The 19292-nt window shown below is 40.5% G+C and overlaps 1 protein-coding gene across 1 annotated transcript in view; it reads left to right on the top strand.

Annotated features, from left to right (window-relative positions):
• The window catches only part of NOL10 (nucleolar protein 10), a 76275-nt gene extending 67157 nt beyond the window's left edge, over nucleotides 1-9118 (top strand). The window contains exon 21 of the mRNA XM_074991268.1: nucleotides 7129-9118. Coding sequence (XP_074847369.1) covers nucleotides 7129-7245 — 117 coding nt within the window. The 3' untranslated portion in view covers nucleotides 7246-9118. The remainder of the gene's footprint in view (nucleotides 1-7128) is intronic.
• The last annotated feature ends 10174 nt before the right edge of the window (nucleotides 9119-19292 follow it).

The raw sequence follows: 19292 nt of genomic DNA, 5'->3' as shown, positions 1-19292 counted from the left end.
CACCCTCCAGGTGATTGAACAATGGGGGAGAGGAAGTCAGGAGGGAAATGGATTGTGTGTATGGGTTTGCATGTTTTGTAAGCAACTTTGGGATCTTTGGGTGGAAAATGTAACAGCAACGAAGGGTCCTGTGGCACCTTATAGACTAACAGAAAAGTTTTGAGCATGAGCTTTCATGAGCACAGACTCACTTCATTAGATGCTGGTCTGCATCAGCATCTGATGAAGTGAGTCTGTGCTCACGAAAGCTCATGCTCAAAACTTTTCTGTTAGTCTATAAGGTGCCACAGGACCCTTTGTTGCTGTTACAGATCCAGACTAACACAGCTACCCCTCTGATACTTGGATGGAAAATGTTTCATATGTAAAACATGGTTGGAGTTGGTGAAAGATTAATATCCATATTAATTGAGTCTTCAGTTGGTGAAATCTGTTTCAGCTAAAAGTGGTCTTCAAATCTATTTCTGTTGAACATTTTCCATTCTCATCATGCCAGTAAAACTGCAGTAGTGTGGGAAAATGCTTGCAGTAGTTATTAGGATGTGCCCCTTTGGATGACCAGGGCACAAAAGGTCGAGTAAACCACTGTCACTGGAATTTCTTATTGGAGTTTCTATCACTAATTTTTCACCTGCCTTTCTCATCTACATTGTATTCACTTTGAAATTTAAAATGTGTGGACTGTGGAATAAATCAAATTCCAGTGAAGGTCTGTGAAGGATCACTATTTCAGGAGTCTGACCAGCCATTGTAATTGATACTGTAGCTGCTTAGAGCTAATTAAATTAACTTTGCAGGGCTTCTGAAGCATGATCTTTTTATAGTAGTTTTAAATTAAAAAATTCTGAGACAAAGTGCTTCCTACAATTTGGTGGGGAACAAAAGAACAAAAGAAATACCAGCTTCCTAAAGATTTTTGTGGCGGGAAAGATGTGGGAATAGTTTGAAATGCCATTCTAGATTTAATCCCAATAAAATCAGTATATTACTTTTGTCAAAAGTTGGTTGCAGGTGACTCTATTAAGAGGTCTTCTCGGTGTTGCAGTTTTTAATTAATATACAGATATACACTAGTTATAATGGTACTGAAGCCAGTTAAAAATAAATATGCCCCAGTCTCCTCTCTGTCAAGTGGAGAGAAGAGAGATGAAGAAAAGTAAGATGGAATGGAAAACTCCCCCCTCCTTCCCTGAGCTAAACCCACTATAATCCATAGAATCAGAAAAAAGTAGGGCTGGAAAGGAGCCATGTTATATGATATACTCTTTTCAAAAGATGAAGAGAGAGTAATTGGCAAAGCTACAGGAAGTTCTACGGTCATCATTAATAGGATCATCATTAACTCTTGTGTGTCATTGCCCCATCTCCAAGATCTGGGTGCAGATTTGATGTACTTTTGGAAAAGGGAAGGAAACTAACTAATGCATAGTCCTTGATAAGAATGACTATACTGGGTCAGACCAGTGGTCCATGTGGGCCAGCATGCTGTCTTCCTACAATGGCCAGTGCCACATGCTTCAAAGAATGAACAAAATAGGAAATGTGAGCCATCCTCTGTTGTCCATCCTCAGCTTCTGGCTTCAGTTAGCAGCTTAGGACACAGTGAGCATGGGGTGGCATCACTGACTGTCTTGATTAATAGCCATTAATGGACCTCTCCTACATGAGCATACCTCATAACTCCGTTCAAAAATAATACTTTTGTCCTTCACAACATCCCTTGGCAATGAGTTCTGTGGGCTGACTGTGCATTGTTTGAAGTAGTACTTCCTTTTGTTTTTCGACCTGCTTGCCTATGAATTTTACTGGTTAAACTTTAGTCCTTGTATTATGTGCAAGATTAATAACCACTTCATTATTCACTTTCTCCACACCAGTCATGATTTTATAGACCTCTATCATATCCCCACTTAGTCATCACTTTTCAAAGCAGAAGAATCCTAATCATTTTATTCTTTCCTCATGCAAATGTTGTACCATCCTTTAAATCATTTTATTGCCCTTCTTTATGCTTTTTCCTATTCTAATGTGTCTCTTTTAAGATTTGTCTTCCAGAACAGCACATACTATTCAAGGTGTGGGGCATACCATGGATTTATTGAGTATCATGATATTTTCTGTCTTTCTGTCTAGCCTTCATGGGTTTATTATTTTTAAGTCCTTGTGAATCAATGGGTTTTGGAGGCTGAACACGTTTTAGTACCTAAGTGGCCTTATGGTATCAGCTTCCTTCCAGATCTGAACATGCACCCCTTTGTCTCCTGACATTTCCTGAATGGTCTGTCTTTCTTTTGTTTTCATTATGGGGGCTGCAGTATTTCCAGTGTCTTTCAGTTCCATTTGCAGTGTTGTAGCTGTGTTGTCACAGGGTTTTGGCAAAAGACGAGAGGCACAAAGTGGTTGAAATAATATCTTTCATTGGTTCAATTACACAGGATTTTCCTTCCACTGTCCAGAATTCATTCTAAAGTACTTTTTAGAAAATTAAGTTCTGTTGATTTTAAGCATTAGTTTGTTAATCTAGAGCCTGACTGGAATCGTGTTTTCTCTCTTTATAACCAAAAACTTTCCATACAAGCCTTTTCACGTCTTCAGCCAGCATCATTAGAAATATTACTGTCCTGATTAAATCAAAAGTCACTTGCTATGAAGGATACTAAAAGGCCAGCCCTGAAGAACTCCCTTTTTATGCTATCGGATAGCAAATTTGTTGACCTTTGTTTATAGGATAAGAACACCTGTTAAATGTAAAAGTCCAAAAAGCAATAACTTCTGGCATGGTAAGTACTGCAAGGATTTGAGGGCAGTTTAGAGTATTTGGGAGAGTTTCCTGAACCAAGAAACAAGTAATTGCAAGTTGTTTAAAAACAATTGTTCATTTCAGGAGAGAGAGCTAGAAGTTACAAGGCAGGATTTTATTTGTAAATGTGGACACAGCTGAACCGTTAGGGTATGTCTACATTGCAGTTAAAGACCTACTGCTGACCTGACCCATGCCCATTGTCTTGGGCTAATGGAGCTCAGACTAAAGGGCTGCGTCTACACTAGAAGCATCTGTCTACAGAAGTTACTGTCAGAAGAGATCTTTACAAAACTTCTGACAACAAATCCCACCTACAAATAAAAACAGATTGATCTTTTGATCTGCTCTGTCAACAAAAGCCCCTCCCTCCTGCATGTCTCGTCACTTTTTTATCAACATTTTCTGTTGACAAAACACATTTTGTGTGTAGATGCTCCACAAGTTTTGTTGACTAAACCAGTTTTGTCTAGAAAACTCTCTAGTATAGATGTAACCAAGGACTGTTTATTGCTGTGTAGTGCTATGTTTACAGTATAGGACTTTGTCAACAAAACACTGATTTTGGCGACCAAAGCCCATGGAGTGTCCACACTAAAAATGCATTCTGTTGACATACGATCAACAAAACTCGACACTTTTGTCGACAGCCTTCTCTTTCTCCCCCATGAGGCAGAACGCCTTTCTTGACAGAATATGTTGACAAAAAAACTGTTTGGACATTCTTGTCGGGGGCCCTCTGTCAACAGACAGGGCTAATAGAACACCAGGCAGCCCTTTCTGCTGTGTCCTGTTGGCTGTTCTTCCAAGACAGCAGTTTGGGCTTGCTCTTTCATCAGAGCCATCTGCTTTTGTGTGTGGCTGCACTCTGTTGACAGAAGTTAGTCAGAAGATCTCTTCTGACAGTAACTTTTGTTAACAGATAGCTGTAGTGTAGACATAGCCTAGATGTATGTGCTTGGGTTGTAGCTCAGCTTCTGGGATCCTCCTACTTTAAGTTCCTAGAGCCCAGCTTCAGCTCAACTCTGAATGTCTACACTGCAGTTAAATAGGCTCATAGTTTGAGCCCCCCTTCCAAGTCACTTGCTATGGTCCAGTCACAGCTTTTTAATTGCCATGTAGACAAACCATTAGTAATTTCTTAAAATAGAAAATCCTTTAAATAAATCACTTAAGTATTCATCCCATACTTTGTGCCCTTAAAAATCATATTTTATTATTTTGTGCCTTATTACTGTAAAATGTTGGTAGTGTACCAAAATGCTGAGTGGTACAATAAGGATTTCTTTGATACGTTATTAAAATACCCATGAAACTAAAGATATATTGCTAGAAGGAATAAACTTCTGAATTAACTGATTCATACACATTTGCAAACCTCCAAAAAAGCACTAAAAAGCAAAATGGTGTGTATTGATTTCATGAACATAGAAACAGTTTCTTTCTGCATCTCCAGTAATTGGCTCTGCTGTAGCTGGCAAAGGTCTACTCACTAGCAACCAAATTTAGACAAATTCAGGCTAGAAGGAGGGCACACATTTAAACAATGATGGTAATTAACTATTGGAACCACTTACCAAGAGTCATTTTTTTTTATTCTCCATCACTTGACAACTATAAAGTCAAGTTTAGATCTTATTGTAAAAGAAATGTTCCAATTCAAACCAGGAATTATTTCAGGTGTATCCTGAGGCCTGTCTTATACAGGAGATCAGATTAAATGATTGCAGTATGGTCCCTTCTGACAATATAATCTATGATTCTGAGTATGACAGGTTTTGGTGATAAATACACTAATGTTAATGAAATGGTTGGGACAGTGTCCCTCCTCTATTTCATATGCAGTCCTGACAGGATCAGAATAAAAATACCTCAAGTTTCTATATTTTATTTATGGTTTGACAGATGTAAATAATCTTAACACCTGAAGTACATTAGTCATTTTACAGACCACAGAAAATGCATATCAGTGCTTTGAACAGCTTCCAGAGGCCCTGATTTTGCAGTTGAACCCCAGTGTGCAGGTTCCTGCTCTCAGGGGGATCATAATGTCATTTCCTATTAAGCAGATTACAGAAGTGGGGCATAACTATTCTCTATGCATAGCTGTTAGGTTTGCTTTGGCTTCATTAATTTATTAAAGTGATTTTTTTTCCCTCCTCTTTTGTATAGTCTCATGAATTATGGGTGGTATTTTGTGCAATAGATGTAAAACACTTAACACTGTGAATCCACACTGTAGTGAATATTCAGGGTCGCAATTTCTTGCTGAAATACAAAATAGGTGAGGTTGTGCAGTTGCCTCTGCCTCCTTCCTATGTGTGTGGAAGAGAAACTGTCACCACTGTATAAGCCATCTGTGTTCTGGCTTGTGAGTCTTTGGTGCATGGGGTTATGCAGTGCCACGCACACAGAGAGAGAGAGAGAGAGAGACCCATGAAATAAATGCATGCCGGCCTATCTGTATCTACTCCCTCATCCCCATTTTGCAGGTCAGTTCTTGGGCTCACCTTCTAAAAGTGCTGACTAGTGAAGCTTTACTGTACTTTGTCTTCTAAAGTGCAAAATATTTGACTTTTCCTGGGCTGGGTCTGTATTTGCCCCCAGCTTTGAAGGGGGCATGGTAATCAGGGTTGTGGGAGATTATTAATGAAGTGCTGCAGTTAATACGCAGCACTTCATTAGGCTAATTCTTCCCTGCGGCAACTTTGAAGTGTCAAACTTCAAAGTGCCGGCATGTGTGTAGCCACAGGCATTTCGAAGTGCCTGCGCTATTTATAAGTTCCTTTACTCCTCAAAATATGCAGCACTTCATTTGTAATCTCCCAACACTCTGATTACTGTGCCCCCTCCAAAGTTGGCTGCAAGTGTAGACCCAGTCCTGGAATTACAGATGATTTGTAGAGAGGCAGTTTAGTTTGCACTGGGTAGCTATGTAAACTGTGCAAAACATACAGCATGCTCTTATGGTCTTGTTGACTTGGTATTGATGGTTGAGAAGGTGGAATATATTCTCAACAAAGCACAGAAACATGCTGTATTGGTATATAAATTTTCTCAGGTTTTATGTAGAAAATATTCATAGTACTGTAATCGGTCGCAGTGATTTTGTGTAATATAATACAAGTTTAAACATACAAAATAAAATAAAACCTTAGAGCTTCCTGGGAGTTTCTCTTATCTGTCTTTTGAAATTCCTTTCTGTAAAGACTCAGGCTATGTCTACACAAGCCCAAAACTGCGAAATGGCCATGCAAATGGCCATTTTGAAGTTTAGTAATGAAGCGCTGAACTACATATTCAGCGCCTCATAAGAATGCCAGCAGCCGCAGCACTTCAAAATTGACATGGCTCACTGCCACACGTCTCGTCCAGACAGGGCTCCTTTTCGAAAGGATCGTGGCAACTTTGAAATCCCCTTACTCCTGTCTGCTGTTAGCACTAAGGGGATTTTGAAGTTGCCGGGGTCTTTTCGAAAAGGAGCCCCGTCTCGACGAGCCGCACGGTGGCGAGCCACATCTATTTCGAAGCGCCGCGGCTGCTGGCATTCTAAGGAGGCGCTGAATATGTATTTCAGTGCTTCATTAGTAAACTTCAAAATGGCCATTTGCATGGCCATTTCAAAGTTTTGGGCTAGTGTAGGCACAATCTCAGTGTGATAGCCATCTTCTGCCAACATAGGAACAAACTCTTGTGGACTTAAACATGGGTATAGCTGGAAGTCTGCAATGAACTATAAACTGTTCATCTCCATTCTGGAGTAGAAGTGATGCCAGGAAAGCACAAATTAAAAATCTTTTATGTGTGTTTGGAATGTAAATAATTTTGATTTCAGACTTTCAGAGTGAAAATCACAAGACTTGGAAAGCAAAAAAGATTATTTTAGTGTGACTCTAAAATAATAACCAATTTTTAAAGCTTCAGTGTCAGAACCTTAAAGAAACTGTACTGAACAAACTGCTGTAACTTTGCCTTAATGATAACATTTTTACCATTAGAATTTATATATTGGAAACATAGCTTTTTAAGGGTGCGTGTACGCAAACCTTATAATAAATCTGCTCCTAATTTTACATAAATTTGTGCAATGTGTAGGTAAAATAAAAGGTTTAATTTCTGTGGTAATTGGGTGTTTGACAGTTTAATGAGGAAGTTTTTTATAAACCGTAAATATTGTACGGAATTATCTTATTCCTTTTTGTGTTACATGTGGAACTGTGCAGCTTTTACCTCAGGTAGCTCAGAAACTTTTTTGACTTTGTTAATGTGGTACCATTTTTCTGGGACATTTGGGATTCTAACTCAGGTCTCTTTTGTAAATATTTCAGTCAGGGCAGCAGAAGAAACAGCAGGAGGCTGAGAAGCAACATCACCAGGAGAGGAAAAAACTTCGGCGTTCAGCTGGCCATCTCAAGAGTAAGCGCGGTAGAAGAGGACCATTTTAATTCCTTCTTTAAAAGGTTATTTTACTCTCACTCATCACGTGGAAAGTGGGACTTCACAGCACAGGTGTACTCTATTTTGTATGTGAAAGATGGACACAGGAAAACTGGAATCTGTTAAACTGTGTGAGCTTATGAGAAGTTCACAAAATGCTTGGAGAAGACACCATGAGGACACTGCTGAAGGAGTAGTGACTGGTGATATGTGATTTATATGAAATCCTGTATGTGAAAACTGGACTTTTTTGGGTCTCTAATTTGAGAAACAGTCTGTTCAAACATGGATGAAAAGTCTTAGTCTGCTAAAATGTGAGATTAAAATTTAAATAATTTTTCATATGATTGCTGACATTATAAACACACAAAATAAGAATCACCTTACCTTTGGGTATTGCTGTTGCTTTGATAACAGATGACATCATACAGAACCTTGAGCAGTGTTTTTGATACGTACTGGTACGTAAGGTCATGATTCAGCAAGGTTGTTGTGGAAATGCCTAAATGTCAGCATATTGGAGTCAGTCAGACAAGCTGTTAAGCACATGATGAGTACTTTGATGAATCAAGGCTTAAATTAGGAAGTGACCAGTATGGTCAGTGCTGTACAAACATGGGCCTGATTATGCAAACCCTTTATTTATGTAAGTAGCCTGACCCATGTGTGTTAGTACCATTGACTTCAGATGTTTCGGGGTTGGAATCATCTCTGTGAATTGGATGTCTATCAAAAATTAAAGTTGTAACTTTAAATCTTACGCTTTTCAGCTGGAGTGAAATTAATTCCAGTGCAGAGAGGGAAAATGCAAGGCTCTAGGCAATGGAGTAGATTTTACTGTAAGCGATTTGGATCTTTAAAGGGTTTATTCACCATTTTAAAAAGGTCTGTTAACTGTTTGGCCAGTCCAAATAAATTGTGAACTTTTTGGGTAGAGCCAATTTGGATATAGCCAGTTTGTGGAATCTCTTTATTCAAAGCAGCGAGTGATGATTTTTCACACTTGTGGTGATGCGACCTTCTGGAGTGATTTGTAAATAATACAAACCGTATAACTTCATCCAGTTACCTGTTATTGAGACCAGTAACGTGTTTGACTAATGGATATAATTAAAAAAAAAAAAACATTCTGGCTGTGAAGACCTCAAGAGATGGAGAAATCACTGTTTCTTTTATGGTTAATCACCCTCCCTCAAAATTTTGCTTTGTTTTAATTGAATTTCAACTTTGACTTTGAACTATTGCATCTTTTTATATCACGCTTTCTTTTTTTTTTTTTTTTTGGTAGAGGAGTGGAGATTAAAGAGCTGTAGTACTCGTTTTCTTTCCATGAAGGTATTTTATGCACAAGTCAAATCAAATCATCCTTCTGTCTTTTTGATTGAGGTCCTTTATCTCTCTGTGACAAGGCATATTAGGCCTAGAGGGCCCCCAGCTGGGGGTTTCAGGTCCTACCACACCCCATACCAGAGAGAAGTAATTGAGAAATACTCTAGGCTGCCTGAAATGGCTGTGGGGGACTCAGCCAGTTAAGAAAGGCACCTGCAACCTATCAAGGCCCAGCAATGCCTTATGGAAGGAGCTGGATACTAGACACACTCCAGGACTGTGTTCCTGGCTGGTTGAAGCAGCAGGACCACAGAAGGATCAGTTGCTGACGGGTGCTGGGAGAGCAAGAGAAAGCTGAGCTGGCTGCTAGGACCAAGTAAAGGGCTTTAGCCCTACAATAAGGGAGAAGCATTTATTAAGGTTCTGAGGCTGCAGGCAACTGGCCCAGGAACTGTAGCAGTGTAATGACTACTTAAAGGGGATGCAGCTGCACATGGCTGCAATCCATAGGGACCCTGGCCTGAGACCCAGAGTAGTGGGTGGGACTAGATCTCCCCCAAACCAGTCACTAGAGAAGTAACTTAAATCCTGTAGAAGGGATTTGAGAAGTGGCTGAACACTGAGCTGTGAAACACCCCAGAAGGGTAGTGAATGGTTGAGGCCCAGCTGAAGGGCTGGGATCAGAAGGGCTCTAAATGGATAAACCATGTCTCCGAGGAGGAAGCCCTGCAGATACATCCTCCTACCAAGACTGGGACTATTTAAAGTCTAGAGAGCGATACCAACAGAGGGTCACTGAAATAAGCTGCTGTTGGAATGTGTACCCATAAGGGCTCTGGTTTGTTTCACACACAAACTGTGTGAGAGTCTTGGCTGGAGGGCTGAATAGTTGAAAACTCTCCAGCCAAACCACGGACAGAGGTCACTGCTGACTGAAACGTGGGTTTGCTGACTCAAGACCCACTAACTCTGGAACTATGCTGCACTGAAGATATACTCATGGGGACTAGCATTTGAAGAAGTAATGGGAAGTTTATATTCCTGTACTGAGAGGTCTTAGATACGTGTGGTCTTTGCCTGTATTCCACTACTTTCCCTCTTCCCTTCTGCTTCAGATAACTAATTTGTAGTAAGGATGGAAATGGAAAGATGTCAGTCTGCACTGCCTCTTATGCCCTCAGTTTGGAGCAGGAGAGCAACTGTACAGATGCAGATCAATGGGTACTACTGGATAGAAATCTAATCTCAAGCACATGCTGCACATGTATAGTCAGGTTGGAATTCAGATTGGTACCACACATCTCAAAGAACCTCCATTTAAAGGTAAGTAACCTCAGTGTTAGCTGTGGAACTCATTGCCACAGGAAATCATTGACTTTTTAACAAGAGTTGGACTGGATATTGATACAGATATCAAGAATATATCAAACTGTTGTCATAAATTTTGGAAGGGATATTAAACCTCTTGCTTTAGCGTTCAAATTAATCTTTGATTAGGCTGAGACTTCTGCATGAACAGATCATCCCACATTTGTTGACTGAGGCTTTCTTAAACCTGCTTCTGCTGAATGTGATATTTGCCACTGTTGTGTCGACAACAAAGCGCGCAAGAGCCGGCCCCACGTACCGAGCTCCACCTCCCGAGTCCCGTTACCTCGCGGGCCCCTCGAGAGGATCAGATAGTAGTGCTAATAATGGCTCAGTAATCTGTGCCGCGGTTGCATACAGTTCCCCTTTTGGTGAAATCTTTTTAGTATAAAACAAATGTATGGCCAATTAGACCAAATGATAGGTGGGTGTGTGGTTGAAAAAAAACCGAATACTATGCCGAATTTAGAGGTATACACAGATGCTTGCTGTTGCACAGGTAAAATACCAGAGAGGGCGTCAGGTGGACTCTGCAACTCACTATACTTACGATGTGTCCGAAGACAAATGACGACTGCCCAGACAAACCAGTTAAAATTAACTATATAGTTTATTTTCCTTATTATTTAAATCCTATAGCCCTTGAGTTTGTTGTACATGCATTAACAAAGTTACACTAAGTGACATACAATTACATTAAGTTACAACTGATGCTTACATAAGACAAGACTTGAGGTGTTGGCATGCTTCCAGTTGTGTCAAAGTAACAATGTTTAAAACCAGACTTTACTTGATAGCTAACCCTTGGAGTAACTAACCCCTAAGGATGCTAAATTGGTTCAGGGCCCTGCTACCTACTGAACCTTTTGATTAAATGATTAGGTCAAGTGGGGCCCTACTTCCACTTGATACTATTCAAAGAATTAGTTTGAGGGGGTGCTATTCCCTCCCAAAACTATTAAGTTATATAATTTTAATTTGGGTACGATAAAACATTGAATTATCCTGACTTATGCCTAACAATACTAAAAAACTTATCTTATCCCTAACGATATTAATTATCCTATACTTATACCTAACAATACTAAATATCCTATACTTATCTCTCTTTATACTACGACTATTAACAGAAATTTTCTTTAAGTTAAGGAATTATGAAGTCTTTGTAAAGTATTGAAAAATAATAATTGGACACAAATTGCTAGTAAAGGATATGAGGGAAACTGGGCTGCAATTCTTTTGCTGCAGGACCAGTTTCTTTGATGGAAACAGTGGGGCTCCACCAACTCCCATGCCAACCAGGGCGCAGTACCTCCCTTCAAGGAGGCCAGTTCAGCCACTAGTCAGCGGGGGCAGGAGCCACCCACTGCAAATCACGACCGGTTTCTTGACGTCCTTTTCAGTGATTTAAAAATGGTGGGCGGAGACAAAGCTCGACGCCGCACACCAAATGTCAGCTCTCTGAATGGTGGGCGGAGACAAAGCTCAACGCCGCACACCAAGTGATTTTCAGCTGGCAGGCAGAAGCAAAGCTCAGTGCTGCCAAGTGATTTCAGTTCCTTTCTCTTCTCCCCTCTTCTTCTTTCTTCTCCTCTTCTCCCTTTTCTCTCTTCCCTTGTCTCCAACTCCACTCCTCAACTGCAACTTCTCTGACCTTTGTACGGGCCCTCTTTTATAGGGCTTTCTTATTAATAATATTCATGAAGCCCAAAGTTCTAAGTGGACCTGGTTGAGGACTCTAGTCCTGTGGTCCTCTAGATTTCTGAATGTTCCAGGTATATTTACATAGGTATGAGTTCATCCATGATTTCACAGGTAAGTTCATACCATAATGGCATTAATACTCGGGCATGATTGAATTATAAGTGACTGTTGAGGGCTCCAACGGTCATTCCCTCAATGTAAGTGAATGGACATGTGGTGGTTTGAAAAGTAAACCCATTTCTAATAACATTTTTGAGGTAAAAACTTCATGATTTGCCTGTGATAAGCACAGCCACACATAGGAGGTGACCCTGCAATACACCCCGAAGGCAGGGACGTCAAAAAACCCTACCAAGAGATTTTTAACATGTTGGAGACAGGATACTTTACAAATAGACTTCTCAACATTTATTGAAGTTGTTTTTGGCATCTTAGAGAAAGTAATGGCTCTGAATGATCCATGGGGAATGACCAGATAATATGGCCTTTTAGAAATTGACTGCTCAGTGTGCACTTTGAATTAGAAGTACTGCTCAAGTTTCAAAACTGTTGAAAGAAGTTTGAAATTTTCATGGAGCAATCGTAGATGGCATGAATGACAGACTAGCTGCACAAAGGAAAAAGACTACTGAAAGATACTAATACCATTATTCATTTGTAGTAGCACCTTGCTCCACTGACTTTAGAGAAGCTATCTGTGGTGTTAAATTGCTGTTCCACTTGGTAAAGATCAGGACCAAGCCTTTAATAATTAAAGATTAGTATCCTTTCCAAAATATTTCTGAAGATACTTAACACATGAAGTGTGTTTAGCTCCTATGGCTGGCAAAATTTAGTCCAAAATCTAGAAGCACTCTTGGATTTACTCTAAATAATGAAATAAAATTGTCTTCCATTGTCAGTAGCCTTTCCTAATGTGTCCCTCTTGCTTGCGTACTCTTAGTGAAATAACATCCAGAATATTTCACTTTGTGTTTGTACTTTTTTAATAAATTTTTACAGAGGAGTAATCAGTCAGCATAAAGTTCTTTAATGTAATGGTTGTAAACAATAATGAGGCTATATTAATTGATGTATGGGCATCCATAGTATATTCCCCCTCTTACGTACCCTGAATTGGAAAGGAAACCACTTGCTACTTTTCCCTCTCTAATTTTTTTTTCATAAAGATGTAATAACATTTCTCTTGTCTTTATTATATAGACTATGAGCTTTGTGTCTAATCTCCATAAACTTGGCATTTATATTCTGGATGAAAGCATTGTGAACTTTTATTATGAGATTGTAGTCCTTGTTCATATGTTTTTCTAATCATTTGTGTTAAATAACTAATTTTGTGATGAACCAAGAGCACCCCTGTTGTGTCATCAGAGGAGATGACCTATAGGACAGTCTCCAAAATATCTATAGTACCTGTAATTAGAATTGATGGCTTTTTGCAGTACATACACATTTGAAGCCTATTTACTGGAGCTAACAGAATCCCAGTATTTAAATATTAATGTAACCAGTAGGATAAACATAAAACATTTAATACAAAGTGCTGCTTAAATCATTTTGGCTGTGAACTGCACAGCAGGATCTCTGGTTCAGGCATTTTCCCACCCCGCTTCCCTAAAACGCCCCCAAATCCACATCTGACACTTGTTCTTATTGTTTTCTTTTTATGTTCCTTGCCTTCTCCCGCTTCCCTTTGCAAGACTTTTTTCCTGTCTCTTCATCTAATTTTATGTGTGCCTTTCCCCTGCCCGCTTTTAAAAATATTGTTTGGACATATCCAGTTCCGTCCCAGTGGCAAGACTCCCATAAACTTCAATAGGACAGGGCATGTATAGGCTTAGAAGACCATCCCCCTTTCCTGTTAATTTTGTGCGTGTGGTTTTGTCCTTGCTCATGCAGTGCTCTTAAATTGTGACCACTATGGCCGACACTTATGGAATGCTTGTGCACAACCTCAACTTTATTACTACATCCCTGATTGGGGAAATAGGTAAATTGTGTACACCAGAGTAAGAATTATATTGGTATATTAACAAAAATACAGATCAGGATCCCAAACTTCTCCACGTTTAAAGATGTTTTGAATTGAGAAAACATGCCCACCTCTACAATTAATACTAGAAATAGAACAACACTGGTCAGTACTCTTACAAACCTTTAGCTTAACACCCCCACTAAAAGCTTGAAAACCTATATTATATTGTATCTTCTCAGCCCACTCACAGAACAGTAAATCCATTTAATAAGGTCAACTCAATAGTTATCTGTCTCGTGGATTGACTGGCTTGCTTTAGTTGTGCTAGTTAAACATGCTTTTCTTTAAATTAAAAACACGCATTTGTTGGGTGCACAATAAACGCTGCCCAAAGGCAGAGAAGTTATTTGCGCGACCAGCACTTTAAAGTATATCTGTTCTTCTGGATGCTGGTTGCAATAATTATAGGGTTTCTTCTTGCAAAGTATGAACTATTACTGAATCACTTCTCAGAGTTATTGCACCCAAGAAGGCTTTCATCCTATGTGTGCAGGGCTTTGAACTGCTACTGAATAATGCTTTAGGGTTATTGGTTTTTTTTTGTTTTTTTTTTTTATTCTTTCATTTCCCCCCTGGCTCCCCTTAGCTCTTTTTTCTTTCCACCTACATTTCCTCCAAAAACGGGCTCAATCCTGCAGTTCTGACGCAAGCAAAATGCCCACTGATGTCAAATGGTGATTTCCTTATGTTAAGGTTGGGCCCAAAGGGTAGGTAAGTTGTGATCGTTGCGAGGCAAGTCACACCCTCTGGTATTCCTACTGCCTTCCTTTCCTGAAGGGTGGAGAAGAGAGCAGGTGATTATTGTACCATTGAGGCGCGTTGTCTGTTGATGGGAGGAGAGGACTGGTAGTTAGGAGTCCAGAGTGTTGATCGGAGATGACTTGCCCTGTTGGATAAAGCTCTTCCCTACTTCAGGAGGATGATTTGTGGCTCAGTTCTTGTTTGAAAAGGTTTTTCTGCAGCACTGGCTGCTGTTTGGAAGACAGGGTACTCAGTTAGATGGCCCTTGTGGGTCTGACCTACTATGGCCGTTATGTTTTGGAGCTTTAACAGAGAAGTGTTGTATCAGAGTGCAAAGGGTTACGAGCCTGCTGTGTTGTCTCTGCAGTAATCACTTGTGTAGCCTTCTAAGTGACTTGCTCAAATGTGGGTTACTGTTGATGTGGCAGCACAGGGCAGGGTTTAGAGCTGTAATTATTTTCATTTCCCCCTCAGAAATTCACTAAATGTTGAGTTTATGGCAAACCTTTAAAGTGCTGTAGAAACACTTACTTTGGATGGATGTGTGGCCTGCTGGAGAAGTGCTGTTGCCCAAACTGTACCATATTTGGCAAAAAATGCTACAATCAGTTTCATGGACAACAAGCAATATGCCAGGGGAGCTCAAAATATTCAGTGTGGTACAGTCTGATGGGGCCAGCATGTTTTGTTCAGTCATTTAGAAGAGCACTCCCAGTGGTACTGGGTTTCAGGGTCAGTATACTGTGGGAACTTTGATCTGCCCAGTTTAGATTCAGAGCAAGCGAGATCAGGCCTGTTAAGTGCTAGAGATGATTCTCTCTGTTGCCTTTGCTTTCTGACCACAGATGAGAGGAAGAACAACTACTTTCCAAGCACCAGAGTTCCCCTTCCTTTGGCCTCTATAATTGGATGGGGAAGGAAACCCCCAAGAGTAAAGATGTCTGCTTTTCTCAAGTTTCCCTGGGAAATGAAAATAATTACGGGTCTAAATCCTGCAGTCAGTAAACAGGCGCTGCCCCATTGAGAAGGATCTGTGAGTTTTGGTGGATCAGAACCTCAACAGGAGTCCACTATGCAATGCTGTTACCAAAAAAAAGGCAAGCAAATGCAAGTTTAAGTTGCATTGACCAGACCCTACTATGTAAGTCACAGAAAGTGATAGTACCACTCTATTTGGCATTGGTTAGGCCTCACAGGAAGTGTGTGTCCAGTTTGGGTCACCATTGTAAAGAAAGGAGATAGAGAAACAAGATGATCCAGAGGTGAGTGACAAAATTGATCAAAGGGATGGAATACAAGCCAGATGAGTACTGGCTGAAGGAACGGGGTCTATGTAGCTGGTAAAAGGGGAGGTTAAAGTTTTAATAATAGTGATCTTCAGCTACTTAAAAGGCAAACATAAAGAAGATGGAGAAAAATTGTTCTCTTTTGTCACAGAAGGCAGGACAAGAGTCACTGGATTCAAATTACAGTGTAGAAGACTTGGATTAAATCTCAGGAAAAAGCACCTAACTGTAAGAGCCGTAAAACAAGAGAACAGACAAAGCAGGAAGATTGTGGAGCCTCTTTCTCTGGAAGTTTTCAAAAGGAGGCTGGACAGCCATCTGTCCTAAATGGGTTAAGTAAAAAAAAATCCTGGATCTTGGCAGGTGGTTAGACTAGACCTTTGCAGTCCCTTCTAGCCTTGTGGTTCTGTGGGAGTGGATGTTACATGGAAAATAATATGATATCTGGGGTTAGGGAAGAAACTGGGGCAGCCTGAAGAATGTGAGTAATGGAAGTGGCTTGCTGAAAGCCTAACGGGAAAGGAATTCCAATACAATAATCAAGACTGCTGGTCCCATGGACGTGCGGTGAAGTTGCAAGTTCCTAATGGGGTAGAGAGTGACAGGTTAAGCAGTTTCTTAACACGTCTGACACTTAAGCAAAGTGGTTGACTGAGGCTTTGTTTACATCAGACACTCTTGATGTGGGGGCAGGGGGAAGGAAGGGAGGGAGGGATAGCTCAGTGATTAGAGCATTGGCCTTGTGAGCCTAGGGTTGTGAGCTTAGTCCTTGAGGGAGCCTTTCAAGGGTCTGGGGCAGGTTAGATTTGGGGAAGAAAAAAAAAGGTCAGGAATGGTGGTAGATACTGCTGCGAGTGCAGGGGACTGGACTCAATGACTTCTCAAGGTTTCTTCCAGTTCTATGAGATATGTATCTCTCTCTCTCCGTGTTTAGACATACTGCAGCTACACAATTTTAGTTACGCCAATTGCGTAGCTAAAATGGACATATCTGTGATTGACTTCCTTTTCTGTCTACCTAGCGGGAGGTCAATTTCTTCCTTTTACCTTCCTTATTTCTCACCTCTCACCAAGAGCACAAGGGTTGACTTTGACCCCAAGAGCATCATTTCACATGTGCGCAAAATCAAATACCAGCAGATCAACCCTGAATGATCCAATCTTCTGCGGTAGTGTAGATGTAGCCTGAGTGTTAAGTGATATGTAGGCAGCCGTGTTGCTAGCAGGTCTACACTTTGAACTTTTAATAATGTTCATCCAGTGCCCTGAACAAAGTACAAACTAGTGGGGGGAAATTTGGCAGCTGTTTAGACAGTCATAAAGGCGAATCAAATGCTAGTGTAATTGGCATAAACACAGCATAAGTATAACAAGAAAGGTTACAAAATTAGGAAGTGTAGACAACCTCTGTGAATATGCACGCATTCTCCTAATCAAAGTCTGACCCATAAGGAGTCTTGACAAGCTCCTGCTGAAAAAGGCTGTGTTTTCAGCTACACTCTGTGGTGCCAGGCATGCAGCACTTGTCTCTTATCTTGCCAAGCTAGGAAAACTGCACATGTAATGTCAGATCTAGCTAATCAGTTTTTAACCTACGATCATGAAGAGTGACCACAGGCTTTCCAGCCCAGCCAGCCTTCTTGCAGGCACAGTAAAACTCTAGACACACACTGATTGTCAGTTCAGAAATCCATAGATGCCTTTTATGCTTATTTCATTGCCTGTTAGAAGACAACTACACAGTGTGCTACATCTACAACATATAAAATATGAATAAAATCCAGACTTTGAACTACAAATAAACCACTTCAGTGCAATTCCCCAAATTTAAATTCTGTTCCTATTGAGCTGGCTGGCAGCTCCAGGGAGGCTATTAATGAAGTCCACGCTCTGCAAAATCTTGCTTTATTTTTCCCTATTGGATAAGCCTTTCCTATAGTACAATGCATCTTATTCACAGCACCCTTCATGTGAAAATATCCTCAATTTCAACTCTACTGCGCACAGTCTTGGAAATAAGTAACAGGAATGTTGAGAGGAAGGCACAAGAAGTTATTCTTCCACTCTACTCAGTGTTCATTAGGCCTCAGTTGGAGTATTGTTTCCTGTTCCAGACACCACATTTCAAGAAAGGCGTAGAGAATTTGGAGGAGATCCAGAGAAGAGCAACAAGAAGATTAAAGGTCTAGAGAACATGAGCTATGAGGGAAGACTGAAAGAACTGGACTTGTTTAGTTTATAAAAGAGAAGACTTAAAGGGGACATGTTAGCAGTTTTCAAGTACCTCAAAGAGGGTTACAAGGAGGAGGGAGAAAAATTGTTCTCCTTGGCCTCTGAGGATAGGACAAGGAGCAATGGTCTTCAACTGCAGCAAGGGAGGTTTAGATTAGACATTAGGAAAAACTTCCTAACTGTCAGGGTGGTTAAACACTGAAATAAGTTACCTAGGGAGTTCGTGGAATCTCCATCAATAGACACCTATCAGGGAAGGTTTAGATGGTGTTTGGTTCTGCCAAGAGGGCAGGGAACTGGACTCGATGACCTCCTGAGGTCCCTTCCAGTTCTAGTGTTCTATGATTCTAAGTCACAAGGAGAGTTGAATATTGTCCCTATAAAGCAGGCCTAGCAGAGGAACACTGGGAGGTGAAAAGGTGTGCTTGCGAAACCAAACCTAACTGGAATAATGCTAACCCCCCTGGTACTGTCCTTAAGGACAGTGCTCCTGGAACTTCTGGAAAACTGAATGTTGGCTTCCCATGCAGCACTGCTGAAATAGAGCTAGGTTTTTGGGGGTTTTTTAATTTTTTTTATTATTACAGGGTTTTTTTCTGAAAAAATTGACTTGTTAAAACCAGAACTTTTCTTGGAAATGTGAAGAAACATTTGTTGGGAAAGGTTTTTTTCTGTTAGGTTGCTTTCACCCCTGGTTATGAATTAAATCCAAAGGGTTGGAAGGAGGTTCCAATCCTAGTGTTTCTGTATGGATTTGAGACTATAAACATCGCCTCCATGACATTCACTGAAGAGACTCAAGTTTGAGAGACTCTGCCACTCTCAGAAATATTTAAAAGTAAACAGGAGCTAAGATTACTTACCAGTTGAAAGAGAAGCATAGTACAGGAGACACCCAGGTATAAAATGGCTGGCTGCTGAGGGCAAGAATTTGTTGTTTCTGTATGGTAACCAGTAGCAAAGTGTTCTGGGAAGAAGTCCTTAGCCTTCAAAAGCGCATTTGCTAGCCTGCTGAGGAGTCAACATTTGGTCCCACCTGACCCAGCCCGTTATAAAGGAAAGAGTCTGTCAGACAAGCGCAATGTGGAACTAAATCGAAAAATAGATGTTCCACTCTGGGGCACTGTCATTCCTCCCAAAACTGGAGAGATGGAAAAAATAGGAAAGTTTTTAAGTGTAACTTAAACAATGTTTGTGGTACGGCAGCACGTTTGTTTCTTGGCTGGAGGGAAGGAGCCCAGCAGGTGGTCATTCTTTAGTTCTGCTGCTCTTACAGTGAAGAATTCCTAGGTGACAGAGCACAGAATAGCCAGCCCAGGGAGAGTGGAAAAAGAGAGCAGAGTGAACTAGCTTTTCAGTC

The sequence above is a fragment of the Carettochelys insculpta genome, chromosome 3, assembly GCF_033958435.1.
Source record: "Carettochelys insculpta isolate YL-2023 chromosome 3, ASM3395843v1, whole genome shotgun sequence".
Classification (NCBI taxonomy): domain Eukaryota; kingdom Metazoa; phylum Chordata; order Testudines; family Carettochelyidae; genus Carettochelys; species Carettochelys insculpta.
This window is presented reverse-complemented; position numbering and strand designations above follow the sequence as displayed.